Raw genomic sequence first — 24497 nt, forward strand, 5'->3', positions numbered from 1 at the left:
TTTACATAAAAACTGGTAGCTTACAAATATTTACAACAGCATCACTCACAAGAATCAACAAAGAGAAATAACCCAAATGTTCAACAACTGATGAATGGATAAATAAAATATGATACATTCATTTAATACAATGTTTTTTTATTATAAAAGGAATTAAGGACTAACATGCTTTCATCACTTGAAAACAAACTAAGTGAAAGAAGCCAGATGCTGAAGACCACACAAATTATGACTCCATTTATATGAAACATTCAGAAAAGGAAAATAAGAGACAGAAGGTAGATTAGTGATTGTGTAAGGCTGAGGGGCAGGCGAAGAGGTTAGAAGAAATGAAAAATAACTGCTAAGGAATAAAGGACTTCTTTTTGAGTTGATGCAAATGTTCTAGAATTAGTAGTTGCATAAGTTTGTGAATACACTAAAATACACTGAATTATGCACTGAAAAATGGCAATTTTTATGGTGTACTAATTTCAATAAAAAAATTGTGGTGATGGCTGCATAATTCTGTTACATGGTAATAATTATGAAATGGTATACTTTAATGAATAAATTATATAGTACATGAATTATATTTCAATGTCATATAAGAAAAAAGAGATGTGCCTTTATTTATACAATTTTATCTTATACTATCTAGATCTTTATATAGCTCCCAAGGGGAAAAAGTGAACAAAGTTCCACATTACCTTTTGTTCCTCCTTTCCGTCCCTTCTGATCTCCTTTTGCCAAATCACCAGCATCTCGAAGTACTTGCATTGCAGTATTAAAATTATCTTCTCTGAAGTCACCCTGGAATCAGATTTCTAAATAACCTCACTAATATTTAACCACAATACAAACATTTTTTTCATACCTCAAAACAGAGCTTCCTCAAAAATAAAAATAATGTAAAAATTATTACAAAGGTTACTGAAAGAGTTAAAAAATGTTGTGTATAATAGGTCATAAAAGGGAGAGATATTAAAACTGGGAAAAGCAAAACATAAGATATCTGAAACATGTCCTAAGTCCCTATTCTTCAGGCATTTTAAAACACTGGGAAAGAAGAAGGAAAAAAAACTGGGAAAGAAGAAAAATCTTCATTTATGCATAAGACAAACACAAGTTTTACATATAATTTTTGAAATAAAACTACATACAAACCCAACAATTCTGGACCACAAAACTACTTAAGAAAAAAAATGGACTTCTACCATTCTACTTCAGTTTAAGTAAAAATAGGTAGGAACAAGCAAGGATGACATTATAGGTAAGAATCACAATTACTCCCAGTGATGGGTAATAAGGGCAAGTATTGCAGTAAGCACTGGGTGTTAAACACAAATAATGAATCATGGAACGCTACATCAAAAACTAATGAAGTACTTATGGTGACTAATATAACATTAAAAAAAATCATAATTACTCCCTTACATTTTCATCAACCACAAGGTGCAGGCCATCTCCCCCTGCTGGAAAAATGTAGTGTTGCAAAGGAGTAGGCCGATAGTCTGTGTAAATTACATGACAAGGCTGTAAAAAAAAAAAAAAAAAAAAAAACAATTAAACACATAATTTTATTTCTTCAAAATAATATTTAACCTACCTCAAAGATCTTGAAGAAATAAACTTTTGAATTCAACATTTTAAAAAGAGAAAAAACTTAAAAAAAATATCGAAACCGGGCAAGAGAAAAATGTGGAAAAATTAGGTCTATTAAATTATACTACCATCTATTCCCTAATCAGGGCCAAAAACATGATGTGAGCTTCAATAATGATCTTGGATTCATACCCTAGACCTGTGATGCCATAATTAAAGACAACGCATATTCCTACATAGCAGTAGTATGGTGACAGAGAATACTCCTTGGGGTAAAATGGGATTTTTTTTTGCTCCACAAAGGTTTTTCGGAGCTTTACTAATTTGATCTAGCTCCTCCAGAAGATCAAATAGGTTTCTATCCTACAGAAGCAACAAGGATATTACAAAATCCCATTAGAGAGCTTATAAACAGATAACAGTAAGAATACTGGTAAAAAGGGGGAAAAAAGGGCAGGAAAGTTGGACTACAAAAACAGAAGGGAAACACAGTAAAAAGGCTATGTGAACATAACAAGAATCAAATCACACGCTCAGGAGATGCACAGCTTTTTCCTGGTACTGAGGTCTTAGAGGAAATTCTCTACCGTAAGGCCTCACTCAATGAGTAAATGCAGTAATTTCCAAACCTGGGAAATAATCAAGATCAGGTTAGGAGCTTACAAGCCCCAACTCTCAGACATGCTTATATACTGGGTTTAAGATGGCACTTACAAATACACACTTGTGGGGCACCTGGGTGACTCAGTGGGTTAAGCCTCTGCCTTCAGCCAGGTCATGATCTCAGTGTCCTGGGATTGAGCCCCGTATCAGGCTCTCTGCTCAGCAGGGAACCTACTTTCCCCTCTCTCTGCCTGCCTCTCTGCCTACTTGTGATCTCTCTCTCTATTAAATAAATAAATATTTTTTTAAAAAAAGAAAAAGAAAAATACACACTTGTAAGAGGCTAGTCAGGTGATTCTGACAAGCCTGTACTTGATGTGAGACATAGTTTCACATTAAAGTCTTTGTAATCCTAGGCAGCATCAAGAACAAAGTATAAAAGACAGCAAAGTCAACTTCCAATGTTTTAAATACTGAAGACATCAAAAAGAAAGAAAATACCTGCTTATGTAAATGGCAGATCCATTCAGCAAACTGTCGGGCATTTGGAATAGTAGCCGAAAGAAACACATAGTGGACATTGTCAGGAAGCAAAATAATAGTTTCTTCCCATACAACACCACGCTCTGGGAAAAAAAAAAATTATATATGTACACACTTTGGAATTCAGTCACTTTTTTAACAAGTCATCTAAAATTATTACCTCTCAAGCTCAGTAATTAGAAATGTAGACCACTTTCCACAAAAATATTTTTAGCCATAGACCCTAAACGAAAACTACTTTCTTTCTTACGATGAATTTATCCAATAGATAGTAAACTAAACCACTAAAACCACAATGTACTCTGAAACTACAGCCTGCAAAGAGCAGCTCCAGACGGAATACTTTTCACACAGCATAACAAGAGTCCCATGACATTGTAAACAGTATTTCCATCTCACTTTGAGAAACAAAAGTTAAGGGGCGCCTGGGTGGCTCAGTGGGTTGAGCCTCTGCCTTCGGCTCAGGTCATGATCTCAGGGTCCTGGGACCGAGCCACGCATTGGGCTGTCTGCTCGGCGGGGAGCCTGCTTCCCCCTCTCTCTTTGCCTGCCTCTCTCTGTCTACTTGTGGTCTTTCTCTCTGTCAAATAAATAAAATCTTAAAAAAAAAAAAAGTTAATGGCTTGTAGAAAAGTTACAGCAACAAATTTTAAAGACACACCATTACTATACCATAAAACATCTTTCAACCAAATCACCCTCATGATCTCTATACCTGAAAGACAGATTTCATTAGCACCAAAAGTATGCCAGTTTTTATTTAATGGGAAAAACTAGAAAAATCAATTTGAGAGTTTCCCCCTAAAATAAAAAATCAGGAGCTCCTGGGTGGCTCAGTCATTAAGCATCTGCCTTCGGCTCAGGCAGAGTCCTGGGATTACTGAGCCCCACATCGGGCTCCCTGCTCAGCGGGAAGCCTGCCCCCCCCCCCAACTCCCCCTGCGTGTGTTCCCTCTCTCACTGTCTCTGTCAAATAAATAAACAAAATCTTCAAAAAAAAAAAAAAAATCAATACAGGATTCCTGATTTCAAAACCTAAACAGCTCTGGTCAGAACTTAATTTAATTTTATAAATTCGAAAGCAGTGAAATGTTTAAAGGGCAAATGATTTCATAAATTGTTATTACTTTCACTATAAATACAGGCTAACTCAGGGCCTTATTTAAAAAAAAAAAAAAACACTAAGTTTTAAGTGTGGACACGTTAAACATTTAACTTTTAAATGTTAACAGTACCCCTCCCAGTTCCACTCCAAATTCCAAGTATATTTACTTTTGCTTACAATAGTGTCATAGTTTACGTAAAAGAACATTTTTTTCTCATTTGTATTTTGTAGTCCCTATTTAGTATTTTTAATCATAAACCTGCATTTCTTAGTTTTTAAAAACTAAAATACTAATAAAACCAAGTAAGCTGGGGCGCCTGGGTGGCTCAGTCATTCAAGCATCTGCCTTCAGCTCAGGTCATGATCCCCAGGTCTTGGGATCAAGCTCAGCAGGAAGCCTGCTTCTCTCCTTCTCCCTCTCCCACTCCCTCTGCTTGTGTTCCCTCTTTCATTGTGTCTCTCTCTGTCAAATAAATATATAAAATCTTAAAAACAACAACAATAAAACAAGTTAACTCTAGGCTAAAAGCTTTAAAAATTTCCTTAACACTTATTTTACTTATTTTGGAGAGTTCTCTATTAAAATCCAACCAGCTTAAGGGTGCCTGGCCGGCTCAGTTGGTTAGCTGTCTGCCTTGGACTCTGGTCATTATCTCCGGATCCCAGACTGAGCCCAGCGTCAGGCTCCCTGCTAAGCGGGGAACCTGCCTATTTCCCGTTACTTTGCTTGCTAATGCTCTCTCTCTTCCAAATTAATCTTTTAAAAAAATAATTTAAAAAATTAAACTAGCCTTAGTTCTAATTGTTTATTATAAATTTGCATTTTCACACCCAGAGTTACTAGTTAAAAGAAGCTGAAGTTAAAAACCCATCAGAAGCTGAAGTTAAAAACCCATCAGAAATACTGTACCACGTTACCCACAATTTAGTTTATTAGAACTCTAGCCACATGAATAGTGAAAGCAAAATTTAACAACTACTTACTCAAAATTCCCAATGCCCTTTTGAAGGAAAATAAATGGCACACATCTCAGGAACACAGGAGAACATACCTGAATCTCTCATGTAATGAATTTCATCAAATATGACCCATGCTACTTCTCGCATAACTTCTGAACCTCTGTAGAGCATGCTTCTCAAAATCTAAAAAAATACAAATAATTTGGCAAAATTTGGCAGTTCTCTCTAGTGAAGAATTTTGGAAATACTTGAATGGAAACATTAAAATAATTTAGGTTACTTATCTTAAATATATCTCATAAACCAAATAATAGTCCTTCTCTCATGAAACCAATATAAATGACTTCTCAACAGTTAGTATTCAGGCACAATTCATGGAGAGAATTATTATCCCCTCTATCTACATATATCTTAAGTATGAAGCCACTTCACTGTAATATAACACTCATCACAAGATCCACACTATCTAGGATATGAGAATAACTTAAACTTATCTTCTATTCAACATATGGTACTTTATTCTGTTTACTGATTTTTTTTCTACTTCCTCTCACAACATGGATACTTTCTGGCAACCATATCCTGATTTTTGACTTAAAGTAAATCTATACATGGAAAGAAATTTTGGGAATGGAAACTTACTTTGGGCACCAAAATGAAAAGTGAGCAATGCTTTTGGCTGGCTCTGCAGGCCAGAAGTTAATTTATATTCCCTACAGTACCATGTCCTTGTAAAATGCAGGGATATAATACAAGAATGTATAAAAGTATTTGGTATGCCAAGACAGCTAACTGTGTTCAAAACATAAGATATTTTATGTATTTAAGTTTTAAGTAAGATTTAACTATGACTATGGGAAGAAGTTTAACTCACTTGGACATTTTTCAAAAAGTTATTTATGTATTTGTATCAACTAAAATGCAAAAAAAAATCAAATGGAAGGAAAAGCCCCTACTTACATGAAACTGTATGCAGAACTGTCAATGTATTTCCATGGCACTGACAGTAAGTCTTTAAAAATATTTGGGAAAAAATTCTATCTATGTCATATGACAAGAAACAGGATTAGTAATTTACAACTAAATTTAAGGAATTACTAAAGCACTCAGAAAATAAAGTATTACATTTTATCTATATAGAGCAACTGATAAAGTCTTATATATTCTAACCGTAGATACATTAATTAGAATTAAAAGGGAAAAATTGGATGAGGCACCATATAAATTACCTCTGTAGTCATAACAAGACAAGACGCTGTAGGATTAATAGTAACATCTCCAGTCATCAATCCAACATCTTGAAATTCTTCATACATTTCCCGGTATTTCTGGTTACTCAGAGCCTTAATTGGGCTGGTAAATATTACACGTTGTTTTTCCCTTAAGGCCAATGCAATGGCGTATCTAAAACCAATTAAGAATAAAGCATCTAAAACCTTTTCTTTAAAGTACATAATTTTTAAAATTCTATTAATATATAATTATGTCCCAACTTCCCCTAATTACTTATCTTAAATGGACTTTAAGATATTTCTTAAACAGAAATATCTGTTTAAGAAATATTAATTTCTTAATTAATTAATTTCTGTTTAAGAAATATCTTGTTCTGTTTACTAGTGACAAGCTATTAAAGTAATAATTAATAATAATTAATTAAGTAATGAAATGTAGTGGTCTAAATAAGCAAGAATATTTAACTATGGTCTACTGGCATTAATGTACTTAAACTGCTAATACCAATAGGTTACTAATGGTTACCCTATTTCTTGGAAGTAAAATACTTTTGATTCTATAAAAAAGTTGAGAGACTCTGCCCATCAGTTTATACATATATAAACAATTAGCAAACATGGGAAAATGAAATTTGTTCTACTGAGTTTCAAATATAAGTTCATCTATATGTACTCTTTCCTCACATGTAATAATTATCAAATCATTCCTTGCCGGGGAATTATGACTGGTTCTAATTTTATAAAAAATCTTCCACAACTTTAGCAAACTGAAATATAGTAGTTTCGTAGGGTTTTTTTTTTTTTTTTAAGATTTTTATCTATCTGATAGAGAGAGACCATAAGCAGGCAGAGAGGCAGGCAGAGAGAGAGGGGGAAGCAGGCTCCCCTCTGAGCAGAGAGCCCAATGCAGTGCTCGATCCCAGGATTATGATCCAAGCTGAAGGCAGAGGCTTTAACCCACTGAGCCACCCAGGTGCCCCAGTAGTTTTGTTCTTTTTTAAGGTAAATTCTATTAAGTATTTAAATAAAGACCATGAAATGATAACTAAGCTTAGCACTGTGGTAGAGTTTCCTTCTTTAAAATATAATTCTGGCCCATAACAGGCTTATAACCTATTTGCGGAAATAAAAATAATATTCATCACAGCTGTATAAACAGATTCCTCAAATAGTGAAATAAATAATTAAGTGTCGAAACATGGTCAAATACACAGTTAAGAAATAGGTATGAAACAGAAAAGGATATAAAGATGCTATAATATATTAAATAACTGTCCACTTCTGAACAAAAAATTAGAAGATATAAAAAGAAAAAGGGAAGTATGATCCATACTCAGGGAAAAAAGCAGTCATGAGAAACTAATTCTTAGTTGGTCCAGATGTTGGACTTAGTAGACAAAGACTTAAATGCAGCTATCAGACACACGTGCAAAAAAATGGAAGGAAGCCATGTTCTAAGAATTTAAAAAAAAGTAGAGGCTAATTATTAAACAAACAGGTCATCACAACAGAGAAGCTGAAACTATGACATAAATAAATGAAAACACTACAGATGAAAAGTATAACAGAAAGGAAGAATTCACTAGATGGGCTCAAGAGCAGATTTGAGATGACAGAATAATGTCTGTAAATATGAAGATAGATCAACAAAAATAATCAAACTGAAAGAAAGAAACAGAAGAAAAAAATAGAGAACCTTATGTCCCACTGGAAGTTCCAAAGTGAGAAAAAAAAAAGTTTTGAAAAAAATACAATGAAAACTTCCTAAATTTGTTTTAAAATATATAAATCTACAGATCCAACAAGCACAATGAACCAAAGCAGGAAAAAGTAAAAAAGAAGTACACATGGAAACACTGTCAAACTCTGAATAACAAAGACAAACGGGAAGTCTTCAAAGTAGAAAGAAAACATTAAACATTGGGAAATATTAAAAGACCGAAATCAAACTTTTGGAGATGAAAAATGCAATGTCTGATTTGAAATACACTGGATAAAAATAAAACAGATTAGACATTGCAGAAAAAAGATGAATATACTTTAAGACCTATCAAGAAAAGGTGTCCAAGTGAAGAAGAATCAACTCCAAAAAACAAAATAGTAAGAAAGAGTATAAGTGGGCTGTGAGACAACCTACAGTGGCATGACAGAAGTTTAAGTGAGTCCCCAAGGAATAGGAAGAAGGGATATGTTTCAAATAAAAAATAGGTGAAAGTATCTCAAATGTGATGAAAACTATGATAAACATACAAATCTGAGAAGGCCCTCAAACTCAAACATAAGAAACCTGAGAAGAACTATGTAAAGTCACATCATAACCAAACTGCTTCAAAACAGTAACGAAATTAAAAAGAGCCAAACATCCCATCAGAGCAATACGCAAAGAAGCAGGAAAATACTGACCTATAATGAAAGGAAAAGTCAATCAGAACAGATGAAGAGGTAACACAGATGTAACAGTAATCCGTATGTTCAAGAAACTAGAAGAGGGACGCCTGGGTGGCTCAGTCAATTAAGTGCCTTCGGCTCAGGCATGATCTCAGGGTCCTGGGATCAAGCCCACATCAGGCTCTCTGATGGTTGGGGGGAATCTGCTTCCCTCTTCTCTCCCTCCCCCATGCTCGTGTGCTCCCTCTCTCAAATAAGTAAATAAAATCTTTAAAAGAAAAAAAAGAAGCTAGAAGAAAGTTAAATAGTAAGCAGAGATGTGCGAAATAAAAAGTAAAAACCACACACACAGGTAAACTATTAACAAGGAAAAATATAGTATGAGATGAAAATGCAATGAATGGGATTAATGACCTTATAGGCAATGCGGAAGCAAAGATTAATGAAATGGAAGATAGAGCATTAGAAAAGACCCAAATGAAACATACAAAATAGTATACACAAAAAAAAAAAACATACTACCAGTAAATCATAAGACAACTTTAAGTGGCCTAATGTAATCCTAATTATAGTCCTCGAAGAGGAGCCATAACAATGAAAAAACAAATCCAAAGCACAAGAAAAAACTACATGAAAAAACTACATCAAGCCTCACCAAAAACTGCTTAAAACCACTGTTAAAGATAAAATCTTAAAGCAGCCAAGTAAAAAAGATGCATTATCTGCAGAGGAAAGGGGATTTCCTGTCATAAACTATACAAGTCAAAAGGTACTCTTAAAAGAATCAGAATTCTATATTAAGTGCAACTATCTTCCAAAAATGAAGACAAGGTAAAAGGTATTTAAGACATGCAAAAGTTGAAAGAATTTGTCATCAGGATATTTGTACTACCATAAACTATGAAGGAGTTTCTTCGGGAAGAAGGAAAAATAATGCCACACAGCAATCTGAATCAAACAACACGTCAAAACATATCAAAATATTTTGAAATCATATCAAAAGCATTTCCTAAATATACCAAGTCACACAAAACAAAATCTGTGGGGCAGCTACAGCAATATTAAACATATATCTATACCACTAAATGCCTGTATTAGTAAAAGAAAAGTCTCAAATCAATGACTTTACCTTTCCTCCCTAAAAAACTAGAAAAAGGAGATCAAATGAATCCCGCAAATCCAAATCTACAGTAAAACTGTAGACCAATATCCTTCATGAACATATATGCAAATGATAGTCTACCAACAGGAACTTTTTTGGGGTTCCTACATCCCAGAGAAACATGGTGGGGGGCTCCCCCACTCACACAGCAAGCAATTCTTACTAGCAGGGTGTCTTGGGATTTTAATTAAATGCTGACACTCCCCAGAGATAGCATCAGATTGTACAGATTAAGGACTCAGTTCCTCAAAGACTGCCCTCCAGCCCCCAATTGCCAGTAGCAAGCCCCAGCCCAGTTACCTGTACTTCTGATCAACAGGCTTCAGACTGAAGGTTCCAACAACTTCCTCTCTGGTATAGATCAATGCTAGAGTGGCTCGCAGAACTCAGGAACCACTTACTTAACATTTATCAATATATTAAAGAATATAAATCAATAACAAGATGAAGAAATATGTAAGCAAAGGACAAAGAGCTTCCATGCCCTTTCTATCCAGGAGCACACTCTTCTGGACCATCTCTTTAGGGACATCTGCACATGTTCCCCAACCTAGAAGTTCACCGACCTGAGTCCTTTTGGGTTTTTATACAAGTTTCACTCCATAGTCATGACTAAGTCATTGGCCACTGGCTGATTCAACCCCCAGGCCACTTCTATCTACCCTGGAGGTCACACAAGAGGGTCTATGGAACTAAAAGTTCCAAACCTAATCACATAAGTGGTTCTCCTGGCTATAACCCCCATCCAAAAGTGACATCTCTAACCTTGCTCTATCGCATGAAATTCCAAGGGTTTTAGGAACTTTGACTCAGGAACCATGGTTGAAGAGCAAATAAAAAGATGAAATGTGTATTTGGTCATTCCAATGACCAAATATGTATTTCTTATAAATCATAATATTGTTTATTCATAGGGTTATATATATCACAACCCTACAGGATTTATTGCAGGGTTTATCTCAGAGCTGTGTATTATTTGAAAATTAATGTCTTCATCATAGTAACAGGAAAAAAACCATTTGACAAAATACAACACCTAAATATTCTGTATGCGCACGCGCACGCACACACACGCAAACTTAGAATAGAAGGGAACATCCTCAAGTTGATAAAAGACATCTGTGAAACACCTACAGATAACAGCATGCTGATGGTGAACTTAGTATTAGGAACAAGGCAAAGATGTCCTCTCTCATCACTTCTATTCAACATTGTACTGGATGTCCCAATCAGTGAATAAGGAAAGACATTAAGAGTACTGAAAATAAAAAGGAAAAGTGTTTTTATTTACAGAAATCAAACAGAAAAACTTAAAACTTTTAAACGGTAAAATAAGAAACAAAGTTATTTTAAAATTTCATTTAAAAAGCACAAGGAGAACAAAAATGGAACAGAGAAGCACAAGATAGCCAGAAAACAATTAACAAAATGGCAGTAGGTACACACCTATAAGTAATAACTTTAAATGTAAACAGACTAAATTCTACCATAAAAGACAGATGGCTTAATGGATTAAAAACTACACTCAGCTATATGCTACCTAAAAAGATTCATTTCAGAGTGTAAGGACACACACACATACTAAAAGTGAAAGAATGGAAAAGGATATTCCATGCAAATGGAAACCAAAAGAAAGCAGGGGAAACTATACTTCTATCAGACAAAATAGACTTTAAAACAAAGACTATAATAAGAGATAAAGAACAACATTACATAATAAAAGGGTCAATCCAATAAGAGGATATAAGCTAACACAGGAATACCTACATATATAAAACAACTATAAACCTAAAATTTCCTTTATATATTTTTTTAAAGATTTTATTTATTTGACAGATACACAGAGCATAGGCAGGGGGAAGGGCAGGCAGAGGGAGAGAAGAAGCAGGCTCCCCGACAAGCAGGGAGCTCAATGCAGGCCTCGATCCGAAGGCTGATGATTATTAACAGACTGAGCCACGCAGGTTTTCCTTTAAAAAGAAAAGCTACTCACTCAGCGCATACAGTCTTTCCTGCTGATGTATGTGCAGATACTAAAACAGACTGGTTATTATCAACACACTGAATGGCTTCTCTTTGAAAAGCATCAAGAATGAACGGGTATTCCTATAAAAAGAAAATAATAATATCTGCATGAAAATTATCTAACCATTATCAGAACACACTGAAAATCAAGAAATGCTAACCCCAAGAGGCATTCTGGGAGCATTTCTTTATGATTCTATTTAGGAAATACACAACCCAATACAGAAAATTAGGAAGAGTAAAAAAACACCTTTCACTAAAGGGCAAAGAAGTTAATTCTGCGGTCTAATTTTTAACTTTGCTAATATACACATTATGTTAGTTACTATATAGTAACATTACCGTTTATCAACAACATGTTCTGCGGTAGGCACTGTGCAACACATTTTCCATATATTATTATCAAAAATCTTCACAATAAGCCCTAAAACAGATATTCTTTCCTTTCACAGATGGGAACTCTGAAGCTCTTAAGTCCCTCACATAAGTTCACTCAGCAGACAGAATAATATAGCTCTACTAGACTTTTAAGAGTTCATGCTTACTCCCATCATTCTGCCTACTTAATTTAAAGAAAATATGACTTAGAAAATTTCCATTAATCACTTAAGTTCTATGATCACTTCCAAATCCATTTAATATAAGCATCAGAGTTTAAGTTTCATTAGAATTTTGTTAAACTCCCAAAACTATATGTATAACTTATTATACACATGCTTTTTTCCCTAGAGAAAGGTTGATAACTTCCCTCTGATTCTTTAAAAAGACAGAGAACCATTACTTTCATTTTTAAAAATCTCTTCACATGATTTTTTTTTCTTTTTATCATGGTTGTTTACTTATGTGGTTCTTACTATATTTGACTTCAGAAGGCTTCTTCTTGGTTTATATACACTGGGAAATATAAAAAAATCTCATTTGAAAGCATTTATCTTTAGAAGATTTTTAGAAAAGAGACATAAAACTATACAAACTGTATTGTCTAGCATACAGACCTTTGCAGCTTTTCCAACTCGAGGTTTAAGTGGTAAATAATCTTCATCTGCAGGAAGTGCAACCTGATGTGGAAAAAAAAAAATCACCAACTTACTATTTGGAGAACTGATACATTCAACACTCCATAATTAATGACAGTTTGAAAAATATGAGTGATAGTGTTCAATACAGTCTTAGACACTGTAAAATCAAATAGCTGCCTTTAAGGACAAGACAAGTACTAAAGTGAGAATATCAAAAAACCTCTACCTGCGTTTATCTAATGGTAACATAATTAACACCTAAGTTTATCTCCCTGAAGAAACTGTCTTTATTAAGGTCTAGGGCCTATCCAAGCTTTGTATTTTCTATAGTCTGATACTAATAAAAGCTAAAAATAGCTGACTGGACATAAAAAGGGATGTTACTACACAAAAAGAAAACTATGAGGAATAAAATGATATTCCCTATTTGCTAAAACAAAACTTCTTTTCCTCCAGTGAAAATTAAGATCTGGAGAGCAGCTCATAATGTATCTAAATTCCCAAGAATCAAGCCATTTAGTATATAAATCCACAGGGGCAAAATAAAACACACACAAAGATTAGAAATAATTTACAGTTATAAACAAAATTTCAGTATGTATTACATGAGATTACCCATCTTAGAAATACTAAGAGCTTGGGGTAATTTCCAAGCTGACCCTTGAAACAAGACAGGATTTGGGGCAATTAACTTTCTCCAGCCCCACTCTGAATGTCGAAAATCCATGTGTAACTTTGGATTCCTCCAAAACTTACCTATTAGTATAGAGTTAAACCAAAGGCCTTACCAATGACATAGTTAAATGCATATTTTATATGTATACTATACTCTTCCAAGAATGTAAGCTAGAGAAAAGAATATAATTTAAAGAAAATCCTAAGGAAGAGAAAAACAAATTTATAGTACTGTGTTTATCAAAAAATACCTTTTAAGTGGACCTGTGCAGTTCAAAATCACATTGCTCAAGAGTCAACTGTATAATCACAGTAATGTGGGTAGTATTTTGAAAAGATCTAAGTAGATACTGATTATAATTAAGAAAAGCGAAATTTAGTACATTACGAAACCTAATGAATAATACCCAGTAAAATGAATGTGCTAAAAGAAACGTGACATTCTAATGACTAACAGACACATGAAAAACATGTCCATCATTGGCCATCAGGGAGATTTCAAATCAAAACCACACTGAGAGGGGCGCCTGGGTGGCTCAGTGGGTTAAGCCGCTGCCTTCGGCTCGGGTCATGATCTCAGGGTCCTGGGATCGAGCCCCGCATCGGGCTCTCTGCTCAGCAGGGAGCCTGCTTTCTCCTCTCTCTCTGCCTGCCTCTCTGCCTGCTCGTCATCTCTGTCAAATAAATAAATAAAATCTTAAAAAAAAAAAAAAACCACACTGAGATACCAACATACACCAGTTAGAATGGCCAAAATCAACAAGACAGTACACACCAAGTGTTGGAGAGGATGTGGAGAAAGGGGAACCCTCTTACACTGCTGGTGGGAATGCAAGTTGGTGCAGCCACTTTGGAAAAAGAGTGTGGAGATTCCTCAAAAAATTAAAAACAGAGCTACCCTATGACCCTCCAATTGCATTACTGAGTATTTACCCCAAAGATACAGATGTAGTGAAAAGGGTCATATGTACCCCAGTGTTCATAGCAGCAATGGCCATAGCCGCCAAACTGTGGAAAGAGCCAAGATGCTCTTCAGCAGATGAATGGATAAAGGAGATACGGTCCATATATACAATGGAATATTATGCCTCCATCAGAAAGGATGAATACCCAACTTTTATATCAACATGGACGGGATTGGAGGAGATTATGCTGAGTGAAGTAAGTCAAGCAGAGAATCAATGATCATATAGTTTCACTTACTTGTGGAGCGTAAGGAATAACACGGAGGACACTGGGAGAAGGAGAGAAGGGAGCTGGGGAAATTGGAGGCGGAGATGAACCATGAGAGACTGTGGACTCTGAGAAGCAAACTGAGGGTTTTGGAGGGAAGGAAAGCGGGGTTGTTGGGTGAGCCTGGTGGTAGGTATTAAGGAGGGCATGTATTGCATGCAATACTGCATGTGGTGCATAAAAAAATGAATCTTGGGACAATGAAAATTAAAATTAAAAAAAAAAAGGGGGCGCCTGGGTGGCTCAGTGGGTTAAGCCGCTGCCTTCGGCTCAGGTCATGATCTCAGGGTCCTGGGATCGAGTCCCGCATCGGGCTCTCTACTCGGCAGGGAGTCTGCTTCCTCCTCTCTCTCTCTCTGCCTACCTCTCTGCCTACTTACGATCTTTCTCTGTCAAATAAATAAATAAAATCTTTTTAAAAAATTAAAAAATTAAAAAAGGGAAAAAAAAGAAATGTGACATTCTAAATGGAACTATAAAGGGGAGACAACAATTAGAATTTGGTATTGCACACATTAAGAAAAAGTAACTTATCAAGTGTTTTTACTAATGAATGAATACCTCCACAGGATAAAAAATAGTTTTCATTTGTCTTTTCCCTTAATAACCATATATTCTCCTTTATTAGGATTCTAAGAAACTTCTATGTAGTTTCTGATTCCCAGCTGGTTTGATAGTTAGACAACTACTTAACCTAAATTTCAGGAAATGTCATGCTTTTATATACCTCCATCTGTTACAAATATGACCAAAGTGAGTCTATCCAAGAAAGCACAATCCTTGGTACACTGACAAAATCAAAATTTCTGGTTCTAGAAATCTGAAGCCGGGACCCCAGATCATGGTATTATTCCCATCGAATATGATCAACCTACAGTGCTATATCAGATGAACTTTTCCCTTTCACATCTCTCCCTATCTCCATCTGTAATTATGAGCCAGTCCTGTGCATGTGTGGGGACATGCTAGTACATTTGCCTAAGTTCCAGCAAATACCATTCAAATTCACCCCCAAGTCACTACTTCTCAGGCTGAGGGGTGATATGTCTGTGCCCTAGAGGGCAGATGTGGGAATGGGACCTCTGGTACATTCTATGACATAAAGAACATCACTGAGGAGCAATTAAGATGTTAACTTCTGCAAGATTTAACAGAAAAAAGAGCAATAGATTATGTTTTCACATGTATGAGAATCAAAGAGTTTTTGTTTTTATTTTCTGAAAACAGTCTGGGTAACACTATCATATGACAGGAAAGACACTAAAAATCAGAAAAATAGAAAACCAGTAAAACGATCAAGAGTCAAATAAACCTCCCACATAGTCACTAGTGACTTCTGCCACAGAAGTTTGGGAGAAATGGAGAAGAAATCTAATTGCAGTATATTTAAAAATGAATGGCGGGGTGCCTGGATGGCTTAGTGGGTTAAGCCTCTGCCTTCAGCTCAGGTCATGATCTCAGGGTCCTGGGATCGAGCCCCACATCGGGCTCTCTGCTTGGCAGGGAGCCTGCTTCCCCCCCTCTCTCTGCCTGCCTCTCTGCCTACTTGTGAATAATCTCTCTCTATCTCTGTCAAATAAATAAATAAAATCTTAAAAAAAAAAAAATGAATGGCAAGTTAGAAAGTCTAGCAGGGATTCTCCTAACAGAGCACTCAAAAGCAACTCTGAAAAGGGACCACATCTCTTTATCTCTTTGTAATCAGTGAAAAATACAATATTTCTGTGTCTCAAAGATATATATTGAACTAATGACTACAAAATGGGGGGGAACCCAACATACTGGCTGTAAAGCAACCTAAAATGAGAGAAGCTTCTGAATATTCATACTCTAATAGGAAAGAACAGAGAGAGAAGATATTTGATGCCAGAAACTACCAAGGGAAAATGGACTGATTTACCGCTTTGTGAAAGAAAGGTAAGTTACAATCAAGAACATTGGCAAAACAAGCCTCCCTAGCATTGCCTTTTCCTTTGAGTGGATGTGACAGGTACAGACAGGCATGGTGAAGAAGGTTATAAACATAACCTGATAGCCTCTAAAAAAGTAAAAGCTATAGTTAGCTGCAAAAAGTGAGTAGTAACAGGATGGACTGCAGACAATTATGAAGAAAAAACTTTTGACCTCTTAGGAGCAAATTTTGTGCCCCCTCACCATCTTTTTAAGACCAGAGCATTGAATAGGGTCTAACTTTACTGAATGAATGATGAAATGGGTATTACAAAAGCCAAGCTAAGTTATTCTAAAGGAACATCAAGGAACTTAGGAAAACAAGTGCAAAAGAGGTATTTTTAAAACAAGGTTCTAAATGTCTATCAAAAGCCATTTTTCTCAATTTGGAATTACTCTTACTCAATATAGTCTTTTAATAAGACTTATCAATTACCTGTAATAGTAACTTGTAAGGCCATACTGTAAAGACAGAAGTCTTAGTATAAAGAAACAGTGTTACAGTTCCCTTATGTCCCTAATAGTTTATAAATTCTTACTTCTAAAGGGTATGAAAGCTATCAGAGACTACCACCTTATGGCAAATAATGAAATTGCAACATACCAGTAACCAGAAAAAGACATGAAAAAGCACGTGACCTGTAAAATGGCACTATTACTTGACTTCAGGAGTATGGGACTGAACGTGTACCGAACACCTACTCTGTGCCAGGTCCCTTACACTAATTTTCTTCTATAATCGTCAAAATCACCCCATGAGGTAAATCCCATTATTCCAAATTAAAAAAAAAATTTTTTTTAAAAGTCAAAAGATTAAAATCATCTGAGACTGTAGTTAGACAAAATGCTGTGTCAAGATCTGAGTTCAGTTTAGAATACAAAGCCCCAGCTCCTTCCACTGGACTACATACCCCACAGGAACAATTATTGTTTCCAAAGCCCCTAAGACTAAACTGCTTGCTAATGATCATACTAGACAGCCCAAAGCAAACTCCCATTGATAACACCAACTTCCTACATACTCTTTGTGCTTACCTCATGAGTACACCCTTCAACAGTTTCGACAGATTGCACCTTGACTCTGGGCATCAAGTCTGCCAAACTTAAAAAAAAAAAAATTATTGAAGTTATGTTAAAATAAATTATTTTTTGTAATTAGATAATAAGCCTCTAGTCTTAATTGTTAAGGAAAATGACACTGTCCAATCATCAGTATGAAAACTGGAAAAAAAACTACTATTAAGAATTTACAGGGGCACTTGGGTGGCTCATTGGGCCTCTGCCTTCACTCAGGTCATGATTCCAGGGTCCTGGGATTAAGTCAACAGGCTCTCTGCTCAGCAGGGAGCCTGCTTCCTCTTCTCTCTCTGCCTGCTTCTCTGCCTACTTGTGATCTCTGTCTGTCAAATGAGTAAGTAAAATCTTTTTTAAAAAGTTATTTAAGGGACGCCTGGGTGGCTCAGTTGGTTAAGCAGCTGCCTTCGGCTCAGGTCGTGATCCCAGGGTCCTGGGATCAAGTCCCACATCGGGCTCCTTGCTCGGCAGGGAGCCTGCTTCTCCCTCTGCCTCTGCCTGCCTCTCTGTCTGCCTGTGCTCGCTCTCTCTCCCTCTGTCTCTGACAAATAAATAAAATCTTTAAAAACAAACAAACAAACAAAAACAACCAAAAAACATTAAAAAAAGTTATTTAAAAAAAGAATATTCAAAAAAAAAATTGGATTACTCAAATCTATGCTGAGAATTCAAAATGATCAATTAACATCTATATTTACAAACAAAGTACAGATGCCAAGGGGATTATTCAAAAAATTATGTCAGGGGCACCTGGACAGCTCAGTGGGTTAAGCCTCTACCTTCAGCTCAGGCCATGATCTCAGGGTCCAGAGATGGGGCCCTGCATGGGCCTCTCTGCTCAGCAGGGAGCCTGCTTCCCCCCTCTCTCTGCCTGCCTCTCTGCCTACTTGTGATCTCTCTCTCTCTGTCAAATAAATAAATGAAATCTTTAAAAAAAAAAAAATTATTAGCTTAGTTCCAGTAACAATTAAAAAAAAAAGAAGAACCCCTCCCTCCAAAGTATTGCCACTACTTCAAAACTTGAAGCTGGGGGCGCCTGGGTGGCTCAGTGAGTTAAGCCTCTGCCTTCGGCTCAGGTCATGATCTCAGGGTCCTGGGATCGAGCCCCGCATCGGGCTCTCTGCTCAGCAGGGAGCCTGCTTCCTCCTCTTTCTGCCTGCCTCTCTGCCTGCTTGTGATCTCTCTCTGTCAAATAAATAAATAAAATCTTTAAAAAACAAAAACAAAAACATGAAGCTGGTTATAAAAACCATCGCATGATAGAGAGTACAAAATAAATCAGCTTATTATAGACATTGCTATAATTCATAGAAGTGTTCCTTATTCTCTTCAAAATCCTAAGTTCTTATCTAGGTTCTGTTTAGACTCTGAAAAGGACAGGATTATGGATAAACTGAAGAAAAATCATACTTTGGATAAAACCCAAGGGTTACTACAATAAGCAACAAGGATTTGAAATTGCAAATATATTGTAACCTATTCCAGTGGCTTTGGAAAACCGTGCACCTGAAATATTTCAGTGACACTTCTACCAGCATTAACAGTAGCTACTTCTGTTAGCTACAACAGCTGATTTTAAAAATTCACAGAAAGTAAATTTTTCACAGTTGTACCAAGCCAAAATATGGCTACAAGAAGAGAGAAGCAAAGCTGTGCAGATTCATCACTGTAATAAAGGTCAACCTAACTAATTGGTATCAACTTCTACAGTGAGAAGAGCAACCAGCTATTTCAGTCACAGATATCCATGGGTCTCCCTCACTGACATAAGACTTGAGATTCATAGCCACTCTATTGCAACATGTAACAGTAAAAGTCTAATTCCTCTTAATATTCCTTCTCACTTATACCTTCCATTGGGCCAGTTTTATTCTTTCCATTTTTTCCACTCTCAGCGATCCTCCTCTTGGGAGATTAACAAATAAAGGCAATGTGGGGGTATTTTTCTTAAAAAACAAAACAAAACAAAACATGAGGCTTCAGGATTCTTTTTAAAAGTTGGGTTCTAAAATATTAAAAGATAAACCTTATCTATATTGCCTTCCATTTCCCCAGATGTTCTAAACAAATGTTCTGTATTTTTGTATGAATATATAACTAAAAAATACTTTTCATTTAATTCAACAAACACTTTAATAAAGTAGCAACATATAAGTAAACTTTCCAGACTTCATGCAACCATCTAATTTAAGAGTTACTAACATTTATGACAATGGAAATACTACCTTAAATCTTCGGTTACAGATTCTTCCACCCTAGGCTTCTTTCCAAAAATGGGTTCATCTGTGCCCTCAAAATCTGCATCTCTCTTGTTTTTTCCAGTATTAGTTGACTCTGATTGCAATTTACCATCAAAACGTTTCCTAAAAAGTAAATGGTTGAGAATCAATTCTGCGGTATCAGTTCTTACTTTAAGGATGATTTTGTAAATTACTATTCTGTATATAGTAGACATCATTTACAGAAAGTCATGCAAGTAGATGTTACAAATCAAAACTGTCCAAAAGCCAGAATACCCTAATAAAACTGAACAGTACTATTTTGAAATTTCATATTTTCTTGTAAGTTTTGCTTTTTAAAATATTCTACAGCTCACATTAACATAATTAACATCATACTTTTAAAAATTATAAATTAAAACAATGTTAAACATATTTACATAAGCACCTTCAATAAAAAATTAACGCTTTCGCTGGTCCCATAATTATTACTGTTAAAGAGGTAATTTTTTGTGATTGGAGTCACTGGTCAAAAGTACTGACAATAAATGGTATTGGTGGGCTAGAGATATCCAGATAGGAATTTAACCGGACCTACATGCTTGTTACATGAAACAATCAATTACAAGTGGATCTCAGATCTAATTATGAAAGGCAAGACAACAAAGCCTCTAGAAGAGAAAACAAAAATATTTTCATGTTTTACTAAATAGGACATCGAATTACTAATCAAAAATTAAGTTTGATAAGTTGGAGTGCATTAAAACTAAGAATTTCTATTAATCAGAAGATATCGTTAACAGAGTAAGGAACAAGACAAAGAAGACATCTGAACCACATATAACTGACAAAAGTTACATATCTAAATAAAATATGGAGGTGGAGATTACAAATTTAAAAATAAATAAATAAATAAATAAATAAATAAATAAAAGACCTGAACAGGGATTCTACAGAAGATATCCAATTGGCCAGTAAGCATATGAAATTAAGCTCAAAGTAAGTACTCACATGGAAAATGAAAATTAGGCTATACTCAATCAGTGGCTCTCAAATTTTTGAATTCTGAATTCTTTGCAAGTCTTAAAAATGATGGAAGATTTCAAAGAACTTTGCTTATGTAGTTATACCTACTGGTATTTATCACATCAGATATTAAAATTGGGAATTTTTAAAAAATTTACTTCATTCTAAAAGTCCTAACAAAACTGTAATATTATCATAAATAACATCTGATAAAAAGTATTTTCAAAATGAGAAGAGCAGCACTGTTTTTTATTTTTACATATTTCTTTAATGTCTGGCTTAAGAGAATACATCTGGAGCCCACATCTGTTTCTGCATTCAACCTGAGACAGGTACCATCATGAATTTCATGAACGATGCTGAGCCAAAGTCAGACACAAAGGCATATATTCTGAATGATTCCATTTACATTATATTCACAAACAGAAAAAAAAAATAGTATGTTTTCAGGATAGTCACTTTTTCTGGAGGAAAAGAAGGATATCTGAAATATTTTATATTTTCTCCCAAATGAGAATTACATCAGTATGTTCAGCTTAAGGACTTCTACATTTCTCTTTTTATGTTTTACTTAAAGAGAAATGTTGATTTTTTTTAAAAAGAATAACAAATAATAATGATCTGTATGCTTGAACAATCTTTCCATAAAAAAGTTCCTTCTTTGACACTTAGCAAAACCTGAAATTTATAAATCCTATTACTCCCAATTTAGTCAGAAAGGTATTCACTCTACTCTTGTCCCATGTTTCCTGATGACTACTTTGGTGAATCTCTTTTGGACAAGCCATCAATATCCTTGGGCCTCAGTAAAGTAAGACATTTGGATGATATCTAATCCCTCCAGTTCTAACATTCTACTATTCTATCCTTGAATTATTAAGCATCAATAAAACCGTTACAATTAAAACCATTACAAGTGGGGTGCCTGGGCGGCTCAGTGGGTTAAAGCCTCTGTCCTCAGGTCATGATCCCAGGGTCCCGGGATAGTGCTTCACAGAGCTTCGCATCAGGGCTCTCTGTTTGTCGGGGAGCCTGATTACCCCCCTCTCTCTCTGCCTGCCTCTTTGCCTACTTGTGATCTCGCCTGTCAAATCAATAAATAAAATCTTTAAAAAAAAAACCATTACAATTAAAACCATATAACTATAATGTAATAAAACCATTACAATGGAAACTTATGGTGAAAAACAAAACAAAAACATTTAGTTTGTATAACCTTGAGAAACTTAAAACCTAAATTTATAGAACACGTTCCTTCAGAAGAGCTATATTATTCATTACTGTATGTTAGACTTCTAGGTCTCGAATTATTTATTTCTCTTATAGCTTGGTATGTCAGTCACATGGGGAACTTGCACACTTGAAACACCTGAGTTAAACAGAAAGATGGAAATAAAAAGTTCATAGATAACAAGGTTACTCTTTAAGAATAAGTTTATTTTTTTTTCCAAGATTTAATTTTTAAAAGTAATCTCTACACCCAGTCCAGAGCTTGAACTTACAACCCTGTGATCAAGAGTCGCACACTCTAGCAAGTGAGCCAGTCAAGCTTCCAGAAGACTAAGTTTTTGATTTACTGAAACTGCAAGAAAATGTTATTTCTAGACATGACAACCACATCATGGTCTCCTACAAAGAATCATTTTCTTATACAGGATATTAATGCTACTAGCAAAATATGTCTGTAGATTAGATAATAGCACTGTATCAGTGTTAATTTTCTAATTCTGGTAATTGTTCTCAGGACTGAGATGTGGACCCCACTGTGGGGTAGAGAAGAGAGGCACCATTCTGCCTGCCACACCGTTGAAAACAAAAATGGTACATCTCCTGTGGAAACTTTGACAACACCCAGCAAAATTATATACGTTTACTCTTTAACCTCGTAATTCCACTTGTAGAAATCGACCCCAAAGAAAAAATGGCAAAAAAATTCAAAACTAAAAAAAAAGGAGGGTGCCTAGCTGGCTCAGTCATTAAGCATCTGCTTTCAGCTCAGATCATGACCCCCAAGTCCTGGGATAAACCCCACATCAAGCACCCTGCCCAGCAGAAGCCTACTTCTCCCACTTTCCCTGCCTGTGTTCCCTCTCTCGGTGTCTGTCAAATAAATAAATAAAATCTTAAACAAATTTTTAAAAAGACAAACATGTACACGGCTACCTGTAATAGTATAAAACTGAAAATAACCCAATATCAAAAGAATAAACATTACATCCACATAAAGAATTAAAACCATGCAGCTATAAAAAAGAAAGTTAATATATTAACATGGAGTTATGTCTGTTTCATCACGCTAAGCGAAAAATGATGAAAAACAGTTCTTATATGGCATCTTTTGTGTAATAGTGGATGGAGAAGGCAGACACAGATATGCACATGCACATGAGTATTTTCAGAAAGAAATAATGAAAAGAAACCCATAACTCAAGGGCAGAGAGAAACAGACCAGAAGACACAAAGATAAAAGCAAGGATGTTCTGTTTTATACTTGTGATTTTGGAATTGTAAAATAATGTTTTACATAATTTCTTAAAAATTAAATTCCTGGCAATCCTCAAAAGTAGAAAATAAATTGAAACAAATGAACCCAATACATATCAAATTGGTAGCACAAACATTTAGAAAAGAAACTACTAAAAAGTATTTTCCTTGTCAGTATGATGTATTTTTCTAAGGACAAAAAGAATCGCATATTAGAACCACAAACTATTCAATGTTCTATTCTGAATAGCAATAATATATTGTTATTTTTGACTATTACAAGAATAAAATTTAAATATGTAATTATCATTAGGTATGAAGATTTTCCACAAAAAAGGGCATACAATTATCAAAATCAAAGCCAAATAAAACCCCTGTAACATTAATTACACTGTAAATGTCAGTATGCACTTTATTTTTCTAAAAACAGTGATTCCCCAGTTCATTCCACTCTAGAGGCCTAAAAGCAATGAAATCCTGAAGCAATGAGCACTCTAAGCACCAAATAACATTTTCCTGTATAAGGAACTGGAGATTCTTTGGAGAGATCAGATTCCAGGTTTGGACTCAAAAAGCATTTTATGAGTCTAGAAAATCTTTTGCCAAAAAGCACAGAGGCTATCAAAGCCTGACTAAGCTTGCCAGAAGAACACAAGTGCCAATTTAAAGAGCACTCATTGGTAGGAATATCAAAAATAGTAATGCAAATGTCTCAAGTGTCCACCAAAACATGAAGGTATAAATATATATGTTATCTCCATAAAACTGAAAAGAGGAACTAGAGACACATGCCTCAATAGAGTGAATCTCTGAAGCACTAACTATGAGAAACCAGGCAAAAAAGGAATATACACTGTAGTATTCCATTTAAATTGAATTCTAGAAAATACAAGTTGTTTTCCAGTGCCAGAAAGATGAGGGGTTGCCTGGAAGCAGGGCTGGAGAGAGAATGCATTACAAAAAGGCGTGCAAAATATTTAGAGGTCTTGGAAACGTTACCTTGATTGTGGTTGTGATTTAGGATACTTTAAATATACACCAATAAAGCTTAAAAAAGAAAAAAGATAAAAAAAAGAGTGCAGACGAGTGCAACATACCAAAATCATAAAAAGCCATTCATTCATCAAAATGCTTAACATATTCACACCAGTCAGAATGGCTAAAATTAAGTCAGGAAATGACAGATGCTGGCGAGGATGCGGAGAAAGGGGAACC

The 24497-nt window shown here is 35.3% G+C and overlaps 1 protein-coding gene across 1 annotated transcript in view; it reads right to left on the reverse strand.

The window, feature by feature from the left end:
• MTREX (Mtr4 exosome RNA helicase) overlaps window positions 1–24497 on the reverse strand; it is a 100563-nt gene that overhangs the window by 70978 nt on the left and 5088 nt on the right. The window contains exons 2-10 of the mRNA XM_082725988.1: window positions 19779–19916; window positions 17515–17581; window positions 12598–12660; window positions 11571–11683; window positions 6025–6199; window positions 4888–4978; window positions 2689–2813; window positions 1417–1515; window positions 690–792 (exon numbers count right to left, since the gene is read on the reverse strand). Coding sequence (XP_082582114.1) covers window positions 690–792; window positions 1417–1515; window positions 2689–2813; window positions 4888–4978; window positions 6025–6199; window positions 11571–11683; window positions 12598–12660; window positions 17515–17581; window positions 19779–19916 — 974 coding nt within the window. The remainder of the gene's footprint in view (window positions 1–689; window positions 793–1416; window positions 1516–2688; window positions 2814–4887; window positions 4979–6024; window positions 6200–11570; window positions 11684–12597; window positions 12661–17514; window positions 17582–19778; window positions 19917–24497) is intronic.

This window comes from Mustela nivalis (assembly GCF_964662115.1).
Source record: "Mustela nivalis genome assembly, chromosome: 3".
Lineage (NCBI taxonomy): Eukaryota > Metazoa > Chordata > Mammalia > Carnivora > Mustelidae > Mustela > Mustela nivalis.